This window comes from Xyrauchen texanus, chromosome 17, assembly GCF_025860055.1.
Source record: "Xyrauchen texanus isolate HMW12.3.18 chromosome 17, RBS_HiC_50CHRs, whole genome shotgun sequence".
Lineage (NCBI taxonomy): Eukaryota > Metazoa > Chordata > Actinopteri > Cypriniformes > Catostomidae > Xyrauchen > Xyrauchen texanus.
In genome coordinates, this window is record NC_068292.1 from 43,048,004 (window position 1) to 43,070,893 (window position 22,890).

Consider the following 22,890-nt stretch of genomic DNA (forward strand, 5'->3'; position numbering starts at 1 on the left):
GAAACACATTTTTTCATCTGGAAGTTGCTCATTGGCATTTTTGATCAAAACAAACTTTCCAGTGATTTTGTACTTTAATAACAATGACTTTTTTATAGTTACAGTAAATATATTTTTCCTTGGTTTATTACTGGATTCTTGCAGTTTTCCACGTAATCATGTTATAGGTGTGTTCATAATTCAAAATGGTCTCCCTACGCTCTCAAACAATATATTTTTATATATTTTTTGAAGTTTTGTGACTTCATATTAATTAAGAGACTACACTGAATGTAATCATAATAATAAAAATAAATGCACTCCGTATGACTGTTATAAAATGAACCGGTGAAGGCAAATGTGATTATAAATGGTGACCAATTGACCCTTCGCTAAGCTCCGCCGTCCTTGATTACCGTTGCTCGCTCTGACAAGCTTTGCAAAACCTCCCGTAGGAATGAATGTTAAATTGCAATGGTTTTTGGTTAAATATCCTTATAAACAGAATGGATATTATTCTTACGTGGGCAGGAATGAAGAGTGACATCACAAAGTGCAGTTCCTCCAGACCAGCTGGGCAAGGGTGCCGTGTGTTTGTGTGGGAGAGGCCAAGGGAGGAGAGGGGCTGTTTGATAACCAAACGTGTGACGAAAAGGGAACAGGATGTCAGAACAGGCCAAGCTGCAGAGTTTGAGAGTTTGCTGTTTCATTCACATGTATATGTTCTAAAGGAAGAGGGGAAAGGGGGAGGTGGGGGAGGAATAGGGTAACCTGACCACTGGGGCAAAAATAGAGGCTTACTAGTGCTTTTTGTGAGTTTCAAATGAGGCCTGATGCATCAAACTCAAGTGCTATACATGTTGGGTAAATACTTTAAGAATAGCAAGCACTTGAAACCAGGGTCGTGTGTCATTCAGAATTTAATTGAGCAGGCTGACACCTGACTTTTTACAATAAATCTCCACTTTCACTTTCAGAATGTGAAAGTGAAAGTGGAGATTTATAGTAAATAATTTTAAAAAAGGACTGTTGTGACATGGGATGGCATGAGGGTGAGTAAATGATGAGATAATTTTCATTTTTGGTGCAAAATAGAGGCTTAATAGTACTTTTTGTGAGTTTCAAATGAGGCCTGATGCATCAAACTCAAGTGCTATACATGTTGGGTAAATACATTAAGAATAACAAGCACTTGAAACCAGTTCATTTGCCAACAGAGCTGAAATATTCTTGTAAAAATCTTCGATTGGCACACAAATGGATTTCGACTCGTTCCGCCTTATCTTTAAAAAAAGCAAAAATCGAGGTTACGAGGTACTACTTACAATGGAAGTCAATGGGGAAAGTTTTGTTTTTTAGTTTTATTGCAAAACTTGTGTTGAACTGCACAAAACACTTCAGGTGCAGCCCTGGTTTGGAACAACATGAGGAAAGGTACATTTTTGGGGAAACTTTCCCTTTACATTCAGAATTTTTTCCAACCCTTGCTTAACACTTGATACTTGAATGAGTCGTAGGATTTAACTGATGTGTGACTCACCGGTTACAAACCAGCAATCACACGAGGAGCTGTCTGATATGATGTAGTTCTTTTCCTTTTGCCCAAAGTTACTTAGCAACCGAGGATGTGTTGTTATAACAACGTTTAAGACTAGAAAAGGTGTGTAGGGCTTGTAAAGTCTGTGCTGGCATGTCTTTACAGTACTGTGAATTACAGCATTCATGAATTATATAGTACCATCATTTTACTTCCATATAGGCCGACATCATCTGTAGGGTTCCTACCTACACCTTTTGATCATTAAATGTACATACATTTTTCCAGTTTTCAGAAAAATGAGAAACCATGATGGATTTTGTTCAATGCCATGACATTTCCAGGCTTGTAAATCACCCTTTTAAATTCCCTGATATGACCAGGGGTTTCATGATCGTGGCAAACCTGGCTGTATCTTACGGCTCTTTTCCTTTGCACGTTACGGTTCGACTCGACTCACTTTACATTTCTGAGCTTGCGTTTCCATTGCAGATTAGTGCCGCCTCAACATGGGTGGGATTATAGGCTGATCGTCATAGTTACGCCGCCTCTACTGCTGTGACATCATCTTAAACGTGACACAAACTGACCAAAACAATAACACGACCGCTAGCTGTTAGCTACTAGCGCATTGTGCTGCATAAAGCAGTTGTTGCATGTGTTGCAAGTGTAACAGTTAAATTGGTCTGGTTGTTTTAGAAGCTTCCAGTAGCTGCTCAACTAAATAAAGTGAAGCTTTCAAGCAGAGTATCGAGTTAACGTAACACAACGTACCATCCTCCATCATGGACTCCAGCAATGCCAGTCCAGGGCTCTCCCTCCCATTGCTCTCCGGTTTAGATAGCGCCCATTTGGTCGAACCACTTCCACTTTTCCTTGATGGTTCTGTAGTCACTTCTAAGGTTTGTTTAACTTTTCCCTGCACTGTTGGTAGGTCCGGTGGTAGCCGTGTGCGGCCAACATCTGAGACACTTTCTGAGAGACTATTTCGTTTAGCGTTGTTTCGTTCGTCACTAACGAGAGGACCGTCTGCGCCTCGTTTATTGACCAGATCAGTAAACAGATGATACTGCTATCGCTGTTGCTAACTTTAAAACTAGCGGGTAGATGTCCCGTGTCGGAAATCCAGTGAGGCTAGTAGTGACGATTCTCTCTTACCGATCAGTGATCTACAGGGTTTTGACATCACATTTAGAATTGGCTCGGCTCGCTTGGAAACTCGACCGAGGCGGTACTAAAAAAAAGTATAAGGTACCAGGTCCTATCCACAGTGGAAAACCCCTAAAAAGCGAGCAGAGTCGAGTCGAGCCGTACCCCATTTTCCACCCATGGAAAAACCCCATTACATAACCAAACAAGCTAAAATTACAAAACACACACGAGGATACCATCTTTCAGAAATATGACTTTATTTGGATTTTCTGTATAACATCTATTTTGATTGAAATCTAAATTTCTTCTTTATAGAAACAATTACATCAGGATTGTAAACATCCAAGAGAGAGAGAGAGAGAAGTTTGGGGTGTTGGGGTGCACACACACACACACACACACACACACACACAAAAGGTTAAGGAATTTAGAAAGGAAAGATTACAGTATCGCATTTGTAAATGTTATTCTGCAGGCCGCAGTCTGACCTGTACATGCCACAGCTTCATTTTTCAGTGGTATCATTGAGATGGATTAATGCCTCCAATCAGGCAGGATTCATTACGACCAAATGAAGTTGGGAGAAACTGTCAAAGATCTCCTTTAGATTGGGAACAGATCACTGTTTTCTACTTCGGGAGTTTCTGTCTGCCGTGTGCCGTTATGTCTCCTAGTTTGCTAAAGGGTTTACTTTTGTGTGTAAAACACAGGAGTGTTATTATCATGTGCATACTGAAGCAGTAATTCAATATTTACATTTATGCATTTGGCAGACGCTTTTATCCAAAGTGACTTACAGTGCACTTATTACAGGGACAATCCCCCCATAGCAACCTGGAGTTAAGTGCCTTGCTCAAGGACACAATGGTGGTGGCTGTGGGGATCGAACCAGCAACCTTCTGATTACCATTTATGTGCTTTAGCCCACTACGCCACCACAACGGTTAATATAGGCTAAATGTATCACTTTAGGGGCAAAACAATGGCTCTGTTCCAAATCCTAGTGAGCTGCCTACCTAGTCTGCATATTGACAATCTTAGATGCAATGGTTGTTCTAAATTGTTGGCAGCAATGTTATGTTACTTTATAAAATACTCCCTTAGAAGGCAGCAGTCTATATAGACAGTAAACAGTGAGACGACTCGCTGAGGTTTGGAACAGAGCCAGTGTACAGCAGTATACCGTCATTTCTTTGGCTTAAGATGAATAAATCTCAATCGGATTACTTTTAAGGCCCTGCATACTTGTTTGCATTCACTCAGTGTTTAAGATAGGCTTTTGTACAGTATTTAGCTCTCTCTCTGTCTCTCTCTTTCTCTAATTCAGTGCATTATTATCCCCACAGGGGTGCTCTGTGTGTTTGTTCCAACGCCTGCGTTTAAGGAAAAAAAAGGCAACAAACAAACTTTACTGGGACAGTTGGGAAATGAGGTACACATGGTTCATTCAGTACTCATGCACCACTATTCAGCTTTATCTGTGACTGACAGGTGAAGTGTATCATTTTTTAATATGCAGAGACAACTTTAAGTTCACTATTAGTGGGTTGATTCCCCTGAAAAGTGTTAACACTGTGACTTTGTGGCGCTTCATAAAATTTGCTCTGTTTGTTGAGTATCTAGACCAGCCCGACACTGCAAGATCGGCTCAACCAATGGTGTGAGTTTGGGGGCGGGACTAACTGTTTGACCAATATTAAAAGGAGGAGTGTTTAGGAAAACTGTCGTTATTTTTGCAATTCTCTTTGATATTACACACTTCACCGTAAATTATCTTGTACTGGTTACGAAAAGCAGAACGAATCTCTTAAATACAAATCTTCTACATTAAATAAATACAACGTAATCTGTCATAAGTGTAGTTTTTCAGTATTGGAACACTGCTCCAGGCAACAGTCCAGAATAGTCTTGAGATTATGAGGGTAATCAAACAGTGGACTCTTTAGGGCCTTCCTTGGCTGCATTCTTGCAACTGTACAGCCACTTTATTACGCGTGCATTTCTCTCAATAATGGACACACCTGTCGGGATCTGCTCTGCTAGCTCCTCCTGGAACAGCCCTTCTCTGGAGTGTTGAGAAAATTCACTGGGTTCCGAGCCGCCTCCACCTCCAACGCTTCTCAGTAGAAGTGAGAGCGTGTCAACTGAACTCGCCCCTGCTAGAAAGTTCTCTGGTCCAAGCCTTTCCACCATTTCTAGGTCCAATCCACAGAAGTCGAAGAATCGCTCTTGCTCAGACATTGCTAACGAGCAGCGAAGTCTTAAGTCCGACTTGGAACGTTTCAAATTGGACCACATTCGAGGTACAACTGGCTTCCATGGATCCATGTTGTTATTATTACAGTTACCCACACTGTTTTGTAAACAGTTAATCATGCTGTTCTTCGATTGCTTCTCCAGAAATCCAGTGTTGTCATTTTGAGGCCCGCAGTCGGATCTACTTGATGTTCGAGTCTCATTTCCCCCATCAACTGTGTCTTTATCATTGGACCAGGACATTCGAGAGTCCCCATCTCGAGAGGAGGATGCCTTTTCCTCGTTGATCACCATTTTTTGAGCCGCATCACTTCCGTTGCTCTTCTCCCGCATAGAACCTTGGAAGAGTCTTCGTACGAAGCTGTAGCCCTTGGCCTCCATGTTGCCGTTTCCGCCACCACTGATGGGAATCTTGAATTCTTTTTTCTGTCTATATATGACCAGAGAGTCTGGACGCAGCATGCGTTTGCCATTGTTCCTACGCATTATTGGCGCACTGTGTGGGGCGACTAATGGCGTAGTGGTTGGAGTTCTAGGGGAAGGTGCAGGCGGCTTGTTTGCATCGTTGCGATTGTGCGTTTCCACTACGGTCTTGTTCTGAAAGTTCTCCTTCCTGGAGTCATCCTCATTCTCATCCCTTGTGAAAACCTGCGAAGAGAAAGGGGCCGAGGGTCTTCGGGGAGGTAGAACGGGTGTTGACGGACCAGACACGGTGAAATTGCGACGGGGCAGGGGTGGAGGGGTGGCGCAGGGCACCAACACAGGATCTTGCTTGGTGTTGATGACCTGTTGACTCTTGACATACTTCGCCTTGTCGGCTTCGAGACGCTCCACGGCACTGATGGAGCGACCCCTGCTTCCTGCATCCATTTGCCTACGCAGGTAATCTGGCCCCTTGTTGAGGAGCCGCAGCGGAGAGGGTGAACCAACTGGGGTTAAGGGCTTCATTTTGGAATTCTGGAAAAATGCATCCAAACAGGGTGGACAAAGCAGCTGGTGAAGGTAACCCTCTCGTGTTGAAAGGTAAGCTTGTGTTTTGATGAAAGTTGTCTGGGAACTACTGGTCCAATAAAGCTTCAAGATTAGATTAGTCTCAGAATACTCGCAGGATATAGACTTTGGGGATTTTTAGGGATCCATTTAATGGACTCCTACAACTATAGACTTTCGGGCATTCCAAGATTTGGGAATGTACCAATCTGAGAGGTTTAAGTGAGAGAGTTGACAGCTGAGCTTTGCTATAATTGGTCTCTTTGTTGGGCACTTTTGGAAAAGGGACAAATCAATTTCTCCATGGAATATTTATACAGGCATTTGGACAAATGGGCAGGGCACAGGGAAATCCTTTTTCCACAATGCTCAAAATCACTCCCAAATGAGATGTTCTCCTCAACAGCAGTCAGCATTCACTCTGAATACATTTCTCCTCCTTCCCCCTCTTGTTTCGCCCCTTTTAACTTCCTTTTTTCTGTTGATCTTTTCAGAGAAGTTTGTCTTGGTGGAAGGTAGCTAATGAGTTTGGTTTTTGATAGCCGTGTAAGGTCACTGGGTTGGGTCTCTATTGTCCTGCTGCATTCTGGTTGGGCTGGCCTATACAGCTGGCACCGGTGCACTTCAGATTTCGAAAGACAGAGCTCCTGTCCTTTTCTTTTATACCTGGAACCCTGTGAAAACAAAAAACCGTAGACTCAGTTCAGTCTTTTTAGCATTTCTCAAGGGAGAGTCCACAAAAGCTTAGGCCATATGGCCACACGGATAAAGGTCCCTGTAGCTTTTAACATGTTGGCAGAAATTCACATCTAGGGCCACAGGCAGTGCCATTACCTCATGCATGGACTGAGATGACTTCAGCTGAGCACAACGCTTGTCCATTGACCTAGTCCCACATAACGGTTCACTCTAACAGATGTGCCGTCCTGCACCAATTCTGTGCATTTAGCGGCAAACAAATTCATTCATGTTGCACACTGTGAACTCTAGATTCAAGTTAGAATATCAGGCTGTAAGCATGTGGGATTTTACGTATTTACTCTCATATGCATTTAGAAGGGAAACGTGACCATATGCACTCAGACTGCAGTGGTAATGGCCTTGCACTATCAGCATTAGCTAACCCACATGCCACATTTGCATTCCTCGAGGGTTTCGCTAAATAATGCATGAGTGCGTCCATATTTTAGAAACCCTGAAATCTGCCTATAAAAACCACACACATTTCTTTTAAAACTCCAGGAGTATTCGCTGCATGCAATGTGGTGTAAACCACAACATTATTTAAGGCTGTGTTAAATATAGATTTTCTGATTTATTGCAATCATCACTTGAATGATCTCGATATTAATTCTTATAAAATGCAAGGTTGATGTTTTTACCTCAAAGTTGACTTCAGTTTGGGAGGTGTTGATTATTGAACCAGATAAACAAATACAAATTGGGCCACAGGCCCTGTTATTAATTTGTACTATTTTTTTTGGCATAATGTACCAAGTTTTCCCTGTATAATTACAGTATTAATTGAGAGAGAATTTCCTTTATATATAAGCAAAATGGACATCATAATCATATACCCAAATTAATCAAAATTCAAATTAAAAGCTTGTGAATCAGAATCAAATCAAAGCAGGAAATATGTATCGATACGAATATGAGGACAGCACAAAAACACAGGAAATTTTATTTTAAAGTAAGAATTTTAGATTAACAGTTGACTGCATGGTTGGCAGCAACAGAAGACATTCAAACATGCTATTTTTGTACCCCCTTGCAGGAAAAAGACAACAATAATCAGCCTTTTCAGCTGAATATGTTCCTGTGACCTAGTAAACTGAAATGACTATGGAACAGTGGTGGAGCTAGTGGGTGGCCGTGGCCACCATGGACTGAAGCGTGGCCACCCTATTGGCCACCCCACTCGCAATTGCTGTTTTAGTATTTTATTTTGTCATTTTTTGGCCAAACCTCTCCGTCCCGGGTGTCATTGTATCCACTCACCACCCCCACAGTCCGACGATATAAAAATGCTGCCTGAACATTTCTGTGCCACCACAGACTGTTCGCTTGCCCCTGCCTTGCCACCCCTTTTGAAAAACTCCAGGCTACGCCCCTGCTATGGAAATGTAATTTGTGTGCCAGTTTATAGCGAGAAGCATTTATTAACTGGTCTAGAATGCAACTAAAAACAGGTGTGCATTGCTAAAGTATCAGCTTTGTCTCAACATTTATACTCGAATACAAAGAAATGTATTAACATACAGTAAAGTAACTTTTTATCTTAAAAGTACAGCACCTCCGTTGTTCTGTCACCCCCTCTTGAAGCTGTCCGCTATAAATCCTTTTCAAAAGTGGAACTGCAACATTTTCCAGATGTCAGACAGTCCGGGAAAAGCAGCCATTGTTTGGCAAAGTTCCGGGAAAGAATTCTGAACAGGTGTTGAGCATGAGATGGAAGTCAGAAAGAGGTGAACAACAGGGAGTCCAAACTCAGTAAACGCTACTTGTTTTGACAGTAGGGCTGGGTGATATAGCTAAAACAATTATATCCCACTTTATATTAGGTGTCTTAAACTACTATATAATGAAGCATTTGATACAATGTACTTGTTATGTTTATATGCATTGCTGCATTGTAATCACATTTAAAATACTTGCATTAAATTACATTTGTAGTTACACTGTTAACCTTACGCCTAACCCTAAACCTAACCCTACACCAACCTTTGCCCTAAAACCAAACTCTAACCCCTGACCCCAATCCTACTCCTAAACCTACCCGTACTTCAACCTCAGGAGCAGCCAATGTGAATCTTGTGGGAATGTTGGAGAACAACATGCAGTTACACAGTCAATGCATTGCATTGTATGTATTTCAATGTTACTACATAGTTAAAGACACCTAATATAAAGTGTGCCCCATTTATACATTTGCTCTGAAATGGCTTAAAATAGTGTTTGTTTGTTTTTCAATTAGAGGAACCATCATTTCAACAAAACAGCCATTATTTCCAATTAGATTGAACATTTTTAAAGCAAAAAGTAAATACAGTAAAAACCTAGTTAATAATCATCATATCTCAAATATATTGGGAATATTTGACATATGTTGCACAGCCCTATTAGTCCTTATCTAACATGATTTTAATGGAAAATTACTTAATATAATAAAACATCAAGCGATATTCTGTTGTAACTGAAGAATGGTGCACAAAGTATCAAACAGTAGTACGTTTTGCAATACTCCATTATCAAACCCTATTATCAGCTACGCTTGCATCTCTCTGCACCCAAGGCCATTATTGGCTTCTAGATGCATTACCTCAGTAATATTGCTCTTTCCAAACCAATGTGACAACTATTTGAATGCAAGGCCAACATGTTTAAGCTGGAAACAGGGCTATTAATAGCCAAACAGAACAAATCACAACAAGCTCACATCTCTGATAGATTTACTGAGTGATAGAATGAAAAGCTGGAAAGTTATATGCATGCACAGAGACAAGCGTTTACTAAGGGATTTTGGTTTTGCAGTGGGGGGGGCACTGATCATCACTGAACAGATGTTTAACAAGTTCACGCCATCACCCAAATCTTTTGCTCCTCTACAATTGCCCCTATTACCCTCAATATTCTCTAAAGAGGCAAATAAGTGACATGCAACTTTGGCTGTGACCCTCTCTCTCTCTCTCTCTCTCTCGTGAGAAGTTTGCTGGTAATAACAGCAGGTCTTTCCTAAACTCAGTGGCTTGTAATTAACCCCTGCTAAACCAACCTTCTCTAATCTCACTGACTTTCATATTGGTATTTCTTTGCGTCTCTGAAGCTGAACAGCAGCCCGTTTGCCTGCAGGAGAGCAGAAACCAGCCATCCAACAAAGTCAAAGAGAAACTAGATGTTTTCTGTCAAGCTGTATCTAAGCCACTGTCTACTGAAGTCTTGACTTAAAACCAAAACGGAGGCATCCACGTAATGTTTACACATCTATTCACTTTCATTTTATAGTATAATGATGCAATGAAATCAACCTAAGGCCCTATTTTAAGAGTAGCTAGCGCTAAGTGCAGTGCTATGTTATAATTAATAATCGTAAAGCCAATGGGCATGTGTAACCGGTCCTGGTCGCCCCGCTCCGAATGGGACTCGAACCGGCGTGGGAGGCAGGTGCACTAACAAGGAGGCTAAAGGCTACAAACTCTAGCTTCAGTCACTAGTGCACCTCTTGAGGTCAGGAGAGTGAGGTTTACACACTGCACAGCTATCTATCAGCTGGCCACCGTTACACTCACCCACCTAAACCTCACTCCCATCCGGGTCACGGCACCATTATAACTGGCCACGGTCGCCCCACTCCGAACAGGACTGAAACCCACGTCTCCGGCGTGGGAGGCGGGAGCGCTAACAAGGAGGGTAAAGGCTACAGCCTCTAGCGTCAGTCACTCCCATTTGTTTCATAAGACGGCAACATAATTTACTGTTCCACTATAATTTCAGAGCTTGGACATGAATTTTATTACCATCTGCTGGTGGAATCTGTAAACTGCAAATGTAGCAACTGAGTTTAGACTGAAAACAGATGTGCTTTTGAAATATATGACCTATTTCTCAAGAAAATAGCGAATTGCGCTTTGCGCCACTTCATGTACATACAGTTCACCTACAGTTTGCGTGCATACACCCACAGATAGCGCAAACACTCCAATTCACGGCCACTCGCACTTTGCGCAGGCACAAAAACTGCACTTTGAATGCAAATTGGAAAAGACGTAGCACACGGTTGTTGCGTGTAGCGAAAATAGAGCAACTAGTCTCATGGAGTCATGTTACCATACTTGCATTTTTGCTAAATTATTTTTTATGAGGCTTGTGGTACATATCACAGCACTTTCCTGGAGAAATGAACACTAGAGGCGCTATAACAACAATGACTTTTCATTTTTTGCGCAAATCACATCAGTTCATCATAAACAATTTTTGCACTACTTCTCACACAGTGCTATCTAAACGCTTTTAATGTTTGCATGACATAATCAACTATGTGTGTGATGAAATTGCACGGTAGCTCAACTGATTGAGCGTTGCACTTGCGATTCAGAGCAAGTGAAGAGCACACAATTTACATTTATGCATTTGGCAGACGCTTTTATCCAAAGCGACTTACAGTGCACTTATTACAGGGACAATCAAGGACACAATGGTGATGGCTGTGGGGATCGAACCGGGAACCTTCTGATTACCAGATCAGCGCTTTAGCCCACTACGTCACCACCATGTGGTTGCATTAGGTTTAGCTTTAACAATTAAGGTAGGGAACCTTAAAAATCTAATCTGTTTAAGAGAACATTTAACTCGTTTTTAGCGCCACTCAGTGGACATTTCACCTTGGAACTGCCTTGATACATGTAACGAACCATGATATATATAATTTTGCCAAAATGTTGCCACAGTCACAACATTTTCATAAGATCAGACTAAAGGAACGTGAGTGGTGACTGAGGCAAACATTCGGCCAAACAATGTTCCAGAGAAGACTGAAAGTTGTTTACATGTAAAAAGAAAGTTATTGGTAAAACTTCTGCCATTAATTAAAAGCTAGCGGAGATACCTAGTCTGACCAGCCCAGTTACTAAAATAGGTCCCATATTTGACTCCCATAATAATCCTGCATTATTTATCGGCCCAGACAATAGACCTCTCTGGCTCAATTCAGTCAGGACCGAATGCCGAGGCTCATTAGTAAGAAAAATAGGGTGATAGAAAAGACACAACAATAAAATTCAACAGAGACAAACACTCTGGCAGAGGTAGCATGTACCCCTTAACCAAAGTGAGGTATTGAGTGCCATTAAGTTATTGATGTATAATGGACGTGGGGGTTGGACTGGCATACGGGCCACAGTCAGGTCACAAGGGACACCTTTTAACCATAACGCCCCCCCCTAAATCCACTCCAAATTATGAGGTGGACACTTAACTGACTCGGTGTGCTTCTATTGTTATTCAAACGTGACAAATGCGAGTGAGTGGATTGCCGGAGACTTTGAGGCAGGCGGCTAGACGGACGTCCATTGTAGACGTGGGGATGGGTGTCCATTCAAGGGCATTGTGAAGTCTAGTTGGCCCCATTTACACCTGGTATTAACCAACTGAGGTAGGTGATTCAGTCAATAATTGGGGGCCAAAACATTTTGGGATCACTGAAAAGCACATGTGGAGGTAGTGAGATATGCATATGACTGGGTGAATCTTATGAAAACGTGTCCCTCTCAATGCCTATGGTGGTTACGGCTTGATTATGATACTGTAGTAGTTCATACTGTCATTTATCAGGGCATATATTATACGTAATGCACCCAGAATTAATGAGAATATGGACTGGGGTGGGATATTTGCATTGGGAGTACTTTGAAGTCTTGTTTTCCATGATATGCCCCCTTTTAAGAGGTTATGTGTGAAGGCGTTCACACATAAATGGACTTTACCCTACTTTTCCATAGTGATGTCATAAAACATCCTTGGTTTGGTGTTTTATGCTACAGTAGTCTAATAAAGCCGCTATAAATTCCTCTAGTGTAAAACAAATAACTCTCTAACACACAAAACCTGTCAAAAACATGCCCGGGTCACATTCGAAAAATCCCTGTATTGTACGGTGTAGCCATTTGGCAACAATTAATTTTCTTTCACTTTCTCACCTTTCAGAAAAAGCTCAAACATAATGCATTGGAAATAAAAGGGCAGTTTTTAAAGTAACCTATTATATGCTGTTTTTAAGCCTCGTGATGATAATTTTGTCTCTAAGGGTGTGTTCACACTTGTAGTTCGGTTCTCTTGGTGCTCTTGGTCCGGACCAAAAAAGAAAATGATACATTTAGTCCTGGTTCGTTTAGCGTTCACATTGGCATTTTTAACACTGAATCTAATGATACAAAACCAAAGGCATCAGGGAAAAGTCACGACCCGATTGGACAGCTTTTATGATGTATATTTTTTGACGGAACTTGCCGTACATCCAAAACAACGCTGGGCGAAATGCACTCGTTGGATGTACATATATATGTATATATGGTGGCATTTTTTACCAGCTGAGAACAAACGAAGTGCTAATAAAATGTGTAAGGAGTTAAAACAACGTCTCCGAATTCCTCCGTTGCACACACAAACGAAAATAAGCTGCAAGGACGACTGATGGGCGGTTCTGACGCCAGTGCCGAAATGTAATGGGCAACATAGCTCCTATGATGAGAAGAACCAGGTATGCTTGAGGTCAGTATTAGGCAAATTACTTCCTGTTTTTGGTCCGTTTAGACGTCTTTGGTCCATGTTGCGTTCATATATCAATCGAACCGCACCAGAGTTCGCTTGGAAGCGGACCGAAACCCACTATTCAGGCGGTCTCGGTTCGCTTGTTTAGTGCCCACCAAGGTTCGGGTGGCAGCGTTCACACTTGTTCAAATGAACCGCACTAACAGAGCAATCGCACCAGAGTTCGTTTTAACAACATTACAGCTCAAACAATACAGAAAGATTCATTTTAGTGCTTTTATTAAATTATAAGCTTCACGTTTCCGCCTTTAAACACTCGAACAATTGGCCCTATTGACTTCCATTGTAAGTGCCTCACTGGAACACTGACAAGGAGGAACGAGTCAGAATTAATTATGTGGTAATCAATATCAAACCACAAATGCTGTCAATTGAGCTTAATTTGTGTTGAACCCGGAATATTCCTTTAATGCTCCAAAACACAGGCTTCATTTTCTCTATGCAAAATGATATTCAATAATTATATTTAATAAACAAAATCATTTCTTTAGATTTCGGGCTGTATTGTCACCTGGACATGTTTTTGATTCATGAGAGTTACCCAAGAGCCTCCTCAGAATGTTGACCCGTGTCCAGTATGTCCATCGTGAGCTCTTGAGTGTGGTGATCAAGGTAGTGCTCGTCTATTATAGCCTATTAAAGGGCTCATATCATGAGGAATCCAATTTTCCTTGAGCTTTTGAGATAAAACAGTTCATTTTACAATGAAAACATACTGTAACTTTCACAACCTCACAACTCACGGTCGGACTTTTCTATGCATATAAAGTTTGCAAAGGAGTGCAGTCTATTTACTCTTACTGTGAACATAAAAAAAGCTCAGCATATGGGGATGCTCTCCAATAAAAGCCTATGACGTAAAACACTAAGTAAATAAATGCTGTTCTTGTTAAGTAATCTCACCTGCATGAAGCCTTTTAAGAGTCAACAAAACTGAATTTTGTAGAGGGATAGAGAAGTGCCGTTGCACAGAAAGGCCTTGCAAACCCACAAGATTTCCCCCTTCGCTTCCAGAAAAGGACAGGAGGAGGGGCTTCTACGACTTGGTTCATAGTAAAGTACAACCAATAGCTGAAATAAAGTAGACGCGCATATTTTCAGAACTTACCGGGTAGTCCAATTTCCTCGCTCGCTTTCCTCCAAGCGATGTCTTTTTTTCGTCCGGTCTCTGTACATGTATGACGTTGTGTCATACAATTCCTGCTACTACGTCAATCTCAATGCTGATAGGCAACGCGGCATGCACATTTTTACGAGAAATTACTTGAATCCACGGATGAAGCGATTTCGTGTGTTCCAGTCGCGCCATTCTCTTCATTTACGTAATAGCGCCGCGCGAAACGCTCGCTTCGCGTTGTATGTGAACGCACCATTAGGATAAGGCCAGAAATATACTTTATGCAAGTACGCGTTTGCAAATGCAAATCCTTGCCCATTGCGCCCTTCTTATGCATTCTGGCATTACCGGTAACAAACCGCAGTACTCAAGGGGGCGCTATTTACCTCCAAAATTCTGTGCATTAAACTGCAATTGTTATTACTCAGGTAAGTTGCTTTAAATACATTGACTTTAACTCACTCGGTTCGGCAATATTCTCTTCAAACTGTTGCTCCACCGTGACAATAGTTGACTTGAAAGAGAAAATTCACTGTTGGAGCAGTTCATACTAATCTTTAAAGAGCATCCCTTGCAACAATGTTGAGAATGCAACATACTTGCGTACTGACACATTTTGGAACACATGAATGCACGGAATCGAACTTGCATTGATGGAAGTTTAGAGTGTGTTTTGGCATTTAGAGTAAACGCTAAATAAATATATCCAATTATGTCTGCACCATTGCTGGCAAATGTTGTCAAGTGTTGCTTTAGCAGCAAAGGTTCAAACAAACATGACTTCTGGGTTGGGGAAAGGGGTGAGGGGGAAGCCTAACTTTGCTGTCCTGCCTTGTAACATCAATCAATCTAATGGAGCACTAACAATCCTGGTCCCTATTTTCTCTCAATGACCCCAAACACCCACCAGTTCCAGTGAAATTACATTGATTACCCATTGCTCTCATATGGGTGACTTGAATGCAACCAGCACATACGTGCACAACTCTTCACAAAACACCAGCATGTTGGCAGCGCAAACCAGGACAATATTCAATAGTTAATTTTCACAACCCAGAGGAAAATGTAAGTGCTCAAATGTTACTCTTAAATGGCTTAGGATACAGTCTCAGTTTATTTGGCATCAACTTCACCTCTAAACTCAAAAATCACCGTAAACGTAGTTAATTTGACTTGAGTGCCCTCAAATCTCATTTACGTCTGCTTTTAAGGAATATTGCGCATTCACTACATGTTAAGCTCAATCGACAGCATTAAAAATAGTATTGAAAATACACTGTTTCAAAAGTATTCCCACCAGACGTAAACATTATACGTGTTAACATGATTTTAGTGTGATTTAATCAGGGTTTTTCATGTGTTTCCTTGTTTAATTTACATGACAACAAAGTTGAATATAAGTTGGATAGACTATAACTTTATTCAGAAAGGTAAGTAGGTGATTGTATTGTGCTAAAATCATGTTAGCGAGCTCAATGTTCATGTCTTGTGGCTATTATTTTTGAAACGGTGTGTTTTTCAATGTCTATAGACCTTATTCACGCTAGCGCCATCTTTGATTTTTAATGGGAATGACAATGAGGCTGTGAGGGATAGACGTACAGTCTCTTCAATGGGCTGTCCTGCAGTTTAAAGTGTTTTTGGATCGTTCCACGGACAAAACATTGCTAAAATATCTGTCCAAGAACCTTCCGTAAACAAAGAACTCCAGACATCTTGAGTTGTGGACCATCAGATGTGATTTAGGAGCTTTAAACAGCTTTATACCATTTGTGCCATTGAATAGATGGTGAATAGACAGACAAGGGACAAGACGATTATTTGTGTGGTAATCAACATCATGCCACAAATGTTGTCAATTAAGCTTAACCTGTTTTGAGCTTGACAGACATGGTTACTGTGATTCTTCAAAAGGAAACTACTCCTTTTGTGTTCCACTAGTGGTTGAGGAAATAATGACAGAACTATTATTTTAATACTCCAAAATAACTGCATCACTAAGTGGAAACCAAAGATAAGTAAATACTCTATCGCTCTTTTTCTACCTAAATAAGCCACGTGATTCATTGCCATTTCATAACATCTACCGAACCTGCCAGCTGTCTCCTCTCATTAGCCGCTAGTCTGACTGCTTGGTTGCAAACAGCCCGAAAGTGCCACCAAAATAGCCCCTCATCTCCCCTCGACCCCCTCCCAGCACCTCGTCAAAGCCATCGTGCCGGTGTGTAGTTGAGGCAAAGATTAATGGTTACCGACCCTGTCAGAACAATGCCTTGTGAGCGTGACAAAGGATACAGGCCTCTTCATGTGTGATGAACAATCTGGGCGGTAGCAGTAAGTCTGATTAGACCTGGCGGGGTTGCAGCGCTATCTAGCCGAGCCGCGGACAATTAACAGAATGTGTGACTGCTGCCTTCAAGTCCTGTCAGACTGATCGTATTTACATGATGAATGAATGTGAATTCTACCACAATGTCATATTTACCTGTTAAGTCATTTTCGAGTTTAATATTCAGAGGCAACCATTTGTAGAATGAGTTCCCCAAAAAGTGCTATTTAAATATTCTTCCAATTGTTTGAGTGGCCCGACCAGCCCAAATGTGGCTTAAAAAATTGCGACTTTGGGGTGGGACAATCTGTTTGTCTGGCCAATGGTCTGGAAGTTAGGGGGGAATGTTTGGGAAACCTGTCTGAAACGTCATAATTATTTGCAAATTAAATAAAGAATCATGGGGGAAGCTAATCAGTATTGGTAATAATTAAGATATTATTGTGAATGTTGACTGGCCCCTTCTATTAGTTATTAATATATATATATACGCATTATATTTGATGTACTGTTAATGCAGAATAGCGACAGATCTTGCTAGAAAGTTCTACTGATTTAGCCACGTTTATGAATTTGCATAAATTCCACAAGTTAGCGCATCGCTAACGCTAGAAAAGCCGGTAAGTGAAAAAGAGAGAAAGAAATCTGAAATTGCTCAAAGCGCCAGTTTCATTCCCACCGAAATCACTAGAACACGCATCACATATCAAAACTACTTCTGGGCTTGCAATGGCCAAAGTATACCTAATTTTTCTGCGTATGTGTAATGAGAGCACTAGCGACTGATGCTAGGGGCTGTAGCCTTTAGCCTCCTTGTTAGAGCACCTGCCTCCCATGCCGGAGACGCTGGTTCTAGTCCCGTACGGAGTGGGTAGAACAGGACCGTCACAATGGTGCCGTGACCCGGATGGGAGTGAGGTTTAGGGGGGTGAGTGTAACAAGAGCCAGCTGGTAGATAGCTCTGCAGTGTGTATAAACCTCACTCTCCTGACCTCAAGAGGTGCACTAGCGACTGATGCTAGGGGCTGTAGCCTGCCTCCCATGCCGGAGACACCGGTTCTAGTCCCAGACGGAGCGGGTAGAACAGGACCGTCACATATGCATGATGCAAATTTTGTCATCTCCACATTATGTTGGGACTGTCCACGTGTGTGTCGACATGGGGACAATCCACGTCTTTGTGCATCATTGACTGTGCTAAAAGAGCATCATAAAGCAGATGTAGTGCATATGGGCTTATACATTGAAAGGCTGAACGCTCAACGCAGAAAAGCGACGTGTACCCTTGCCTTAAGTAGTAGCCTCCTCTTCAAGGAGGACTTGAAGGCAGGATTAGACTGACTCGCACCCCCAACTGTCATTCAAACCAACTGGGGATAGTTGGGATTTGTTGATTTAATATTAATACGAAAGTGAATAAATAAATCATGAGCTTTATAACAAATAGATGCAATGATGAAGGGAAAGAATCCATGATGGGAGTGAAATATAGTACCTTTCACTCAATGAGCCATATCTCATAACACACACACACACACACACACACACACACACACACACACACACACACACACACACACACACACACACACACAGACAGACAGTATATAAAGAAGGTGATGTTACTTTGAAGAACAAAGACCATTTACCCTCTAATTAGTAACCCGAGCTGTTACCAGGGGGTTTAACACATAGCCCTTCTTCAGCCACACATTAGCGCTACAAATGCAACGTTTTCTTTTGGGAAAATGACTGTTTACATGATTGCACTTGAGGAGAAAATAAAGGGTGGAAAGACAAGCAACATTTGGCTTTAATAAGTTTGTACGGTAAAACAAGACAGCTGCTGCCTTTACTTGTTGGACCCATAAAACACATTTGTGGGACACAGTATCTCAGTAGTTTAAACTGATGTGGTCAACAAACTGATTGTGTGTTTGTGGAGTCTCTGAAAGGGCTTGGAAAAAGATTGGTTAGAAGTATGTCAGGGATCAAGGCCCAATTGGGTTCAGTGGCTTACCACTGTAGTGTGGGCATTTTGTTTGACTGAACGCCCCCCATTGGCTTTTGCTGAATTGTTTTGAACAGGGATTAGAAATGGTTCAAGGAACAGACTTTTGGGGGGGGGGGGGCAGATGTTAATAGAAAATGGTGACAAATTCCATTTTCAAATGTTTGAGAGTGAACAATTTATTTGTAAATGCTTTACACGTTATTTTTTACATTTTAAGTCAATTTGATTACTAGAATAAATGCACGCACACAATTTAAAACTACTTTTCTATTAGTTACAACTCACTAGGTGGGTAGATAATCAACCACAGAGATTTTTCATTAAAGTTTTAGACACTTAGCTATCAAAACGCTTTGTTGCTGACGTTGAAACAAAATGTGTTACAACGCTCCCAGCTCTCATTTTAAAAAGGTTATTAATCGTTCTTTTATTTTTATTTAACTAGAAATGCTGATTTAACACGCTGATTCAGTGCAAGTAATTCCATAGAAAACGTAGCGTAGTTAATCATGTCCCTTGAATCTTAATAAGGAATATTTCAACCATCAGAGCAATTCAAGCTCGAAGAACCACCTGTTTTCAGCGGGGGGCAGTAAGCCAAACTCCAGCTTTATAGGCAGTGCACAGCTGTACAGAGAACAAACCACGCTCGGGCATGCTCGACGCGACAGCTCAAAATAACAATATGTTTTTGCGTTCAAAAAACAGCTCGATGGAGCACACTTGACCTACAAATGCTGTGTTTATGATGCAATGCAACCAAATTGAGATGCTCCAAACATGCCCGTCTGATGCATACAGTATGTACATTGAGGCATCCTTAGAAAAGTGCTATTAAATCTACTGTTGGGATAGGCTTATGTTTAATAATAAGGAAATTAACTAAATATTTATGTATGCAATTAATTCAATGGAATATTTTAGTAAATTGACAGCCCTTGTTTTAACTGGTTACCATTTGGAAACACCCAGTTTCCGCACAGAATGATCCAAAATTAAAAACATTTTATTTCTAATCCATGGTTCTGATCATCCTGTCACATCTGTTCATCACAATGATGTCAGAGTTGTTGTCAACACCTCTGATGAGAGATGCAGTCAGCTCAGGTCTGGCACCGATCCGTTAGGTGTGATCCACAATGCCCAATGCTTGATGTTACTTTCATGTTTGAGCTCATCATTTGGGTGATGAATGCAATCAATTGGCAACACTGCAAAGGGTTTGACTTAGTACTCATTTTCATTAGCTGCTAGTCTGATTTGTTTACCAAATCTCTGCACAGATACTGATATTTTACCAAATCTCTGCACAGCACCTCCCTCATGATGGCTTAGGCCCAGAAACATACTCTACACAAATACGTAAACACAGGCACAAATGCTTGGCCAACACGCTGCAACCCGTTCGACTCGACTCTACTCGCTTTACTTTTCTGAGCTTGCATTTCCACTGCAGTTTAGTGCCGCCACAACGTGGGTGGGCTTATAGGATGATCGTCATAGTTGCGTCGCCTCTACTGCTGTGACATCACCTTAAACACGACACAAAGCAATAAACAATAACACGACCGCTAGCTGTTAGCTACTAGCACATTGTTCTGCATAAAGCAGTTGTTGCATGTGTTGCAAGTGTAACAGTTAAATTGGTCTGGTTGTTTTAGAAGCTTCCAGTAGCTGCTCAACTAAATAAAATGAAGCTTTCAAGCAGAGTATCGAGTTAACGTAACACAACGTACCATCCTCCATCATGGACTCCAACAACGCCAGTCCAGGGCTCTCTCCCTCCCATTGCTCGCCGGTTTAGATAGCGCCCATTTGGTCGAACCACTTCCACTTTTCCTTTCCTTTTTTTACTTTTCCCAACACTGGTGCGGCCAACACCTGAGACACTTCCTGAAGACTTTTTCGTTTCGTTCGTCGCTAACAAGAGGAACGTCTGCACCTCGTTTATTGACCACGGCGTGGTTTTGCGCACAGCCATTTCTTTTTACAATTCGAAAGTCACGTGAACAAATGATACTGTTATTGCTGTTGCTAACATTAAAACTAGCGGGTTGATGTCGCGTGTCGGAAATCCAGTGACGCATGTAGTGACGATTCTCCCTGACCAATCAGTGATCTGCAGGGTTTTAACGTTGCATTTAGTATCGGCTCAGCTCGCTTGGAACCTCGACTGAGGTGTTACTAAAAAAAGTACCAGATACCAGGTCCTATCCACAGTGGAAAACCCCCAAAAAGCGAGCAGAGTCGAGTCGAGTCGAGTTGTGCCGTGCAGTGGAAAAGAACCATAAGTTCAACAATCTTATCAGTTGCCCTGAAATGAATGGGATTCTTCCTTCCCACAGCATCATACCAATGTTTACATTTTACACGCATCAGCACATCAGAGAGATGATGGAGCATGACCTTGCCACAGACATGTGTTTATCCTATTTTAGGAGGTAGAAGACAATACAACAGTATGAAGAGACCTCACCAGTGGTTCAAGGACAGGTGAAATCCCTGCGTTTGGTCTGCTTTTTTAATGTTTAGACTGGTCCTGAGTGGTTCATACTGCTGACCTGGCGGAAAGTGTTTGCACGCTTTGCACACCTATAGTCCAAGACCATCATCGGGGGAGGGCCTATGCATTGTCCTATCCATTTACACATAACTCCAGAAACTTAAAAAGATAGTTGTCCCTTTCAATTCTGTAACCTACTCACCCTCATGTTGTTGCAAACCCGTATGACTTTCTTTTATCTGTGGAACCCAAAAATACAGTAGGTGTTATGTATAATGTTAGGGACTGACAGTCTCAGTCACCATTCACTTTCATTGTATTGGGAAAAAAAAAAGTGCAATGAAAGTGAATGGTGACTGAGGCTCATTCTGGGTCATTCTGCCTTTTGTGTTCAAGTTACATGGATTTGGAACAACATGATGGTGAGTAAATGATGACAGAATTTCATTTTTGGGTGAACTGTTCCTTTAATGTGGTACAGCGCCACAAAATACTAATATAGTATAATATAGTGTCTGTTTGGCATGAAGGAAATTTTATTAGTCTGCCATGATATGTATTTCCAAAAACATATACTTTTTATACATGCAGTCTTTTGTTTCTTTAAAGCTTCTCATGAGACACCAACCCAATCTTCTGGTAAAACTCTTCAGCACTTGAACTGTGAAAACTGTAGGTTTGCTATAGCAAGCACCAAACATTTGACTAATGTCTCCCATAATTATATTGCATTTGCAAATCATTTGGAAATACATTAAAATGATGTATCCAATTGATGTTAAATACTTTCTCTCCTAATTTACTTTCTCTCCTAATTTCTCTCCTGTTTGATTGAGCGGCGTTACAGAGTGAGATTGAGGTGGGATCTGTTTGTCCGAACAATTGCAGACATTGGGAATGTTTGTAAACAACAGTTTTTGCAATTACATTGGGTGCCGCTAATGGTGCAAAAATGACGTACTGTACCTTTAAGAAAACTGTTTCAATTGTTATATTAAATATTCTATTAAATTAAATCACACTGAATTAGTATTATAGATACTATTCACCTTCTTGCATAATAAGTATACTAAATAAATATAATGTTATGTAAAAATGTATGGTTCTAATTAATGCATAAATTATGTTAAATCGCCCAAACATTTCCTCCAATCATACAGATACTGCGCTTCAAATACGTTCTGTGTTGCGATTTCAAAGTTATAAGAGAGCAAATGTTAAAGCTCTTTTTAATAGAATTAAACCAAATTAACCTAAAAAAAATCTGCATTGGGACTATTTATTGGGACAAATAATATATAGGCTTATTAAAGTTCTTTAATTGATAAGCATAACTGCTTAAAAATTATTAAAATAACAATCTTTACGAAAAGCAATGACCAGTTTAGAGATTTAAACGCAGCTGTCTCTTTAAATGCCTCATGAAATTATTTATAAATAAGAATTTATGCAAAACGTGGTTTCTTATCATTCTAGTTACCAAAGTCGCTGTTAAAGCGCTAAATTAACTGCATGTATTTCGGTACAAAATTAATCATTCTCTGATCGGATAGCCTGTTAGTAAATTTAATCGACAAATAATAAGCTCGATCTGCTCTTACCTTTAGGTCAGATCCGTATCCGCGTGTTAAAAGCTCGTATTATTCCCGTGTAGATGCTGGCACGAGCTGCGCGCACTGAGTGCCCG

The 22,890-nt window shown here is 41.0% G+C and overlaps 1 protein-coding gene across 1 annotated transcript; it reads right to left on the minus strand.

Annotated features, from left to right (window-relative positions):
* Positions 1-2,789: 2,789 nt before the first annotated feature.
* LOC127657746 (protein FAM110B-like) lies at positions 2,790-22,890 on the minus strand. Its single transcript, XM_052146624.1, has 2 exons — positions 22,805-22,890; positions 2,790-6,588 (listed from the first exon to the last, which is right to left on the minus strand). The coding sequence occupies exon 2, from the start codon at positions 5,870-5,872 to the stop codon at positions 4,595-4,597; it is 1,278 nt and encodes a 425-aa protein (XP_052002584.1). The 5' UTR covers positions 5,873-6,588; positions 22,805-22,890; the 3' UTR covers positions 2,790-4,594.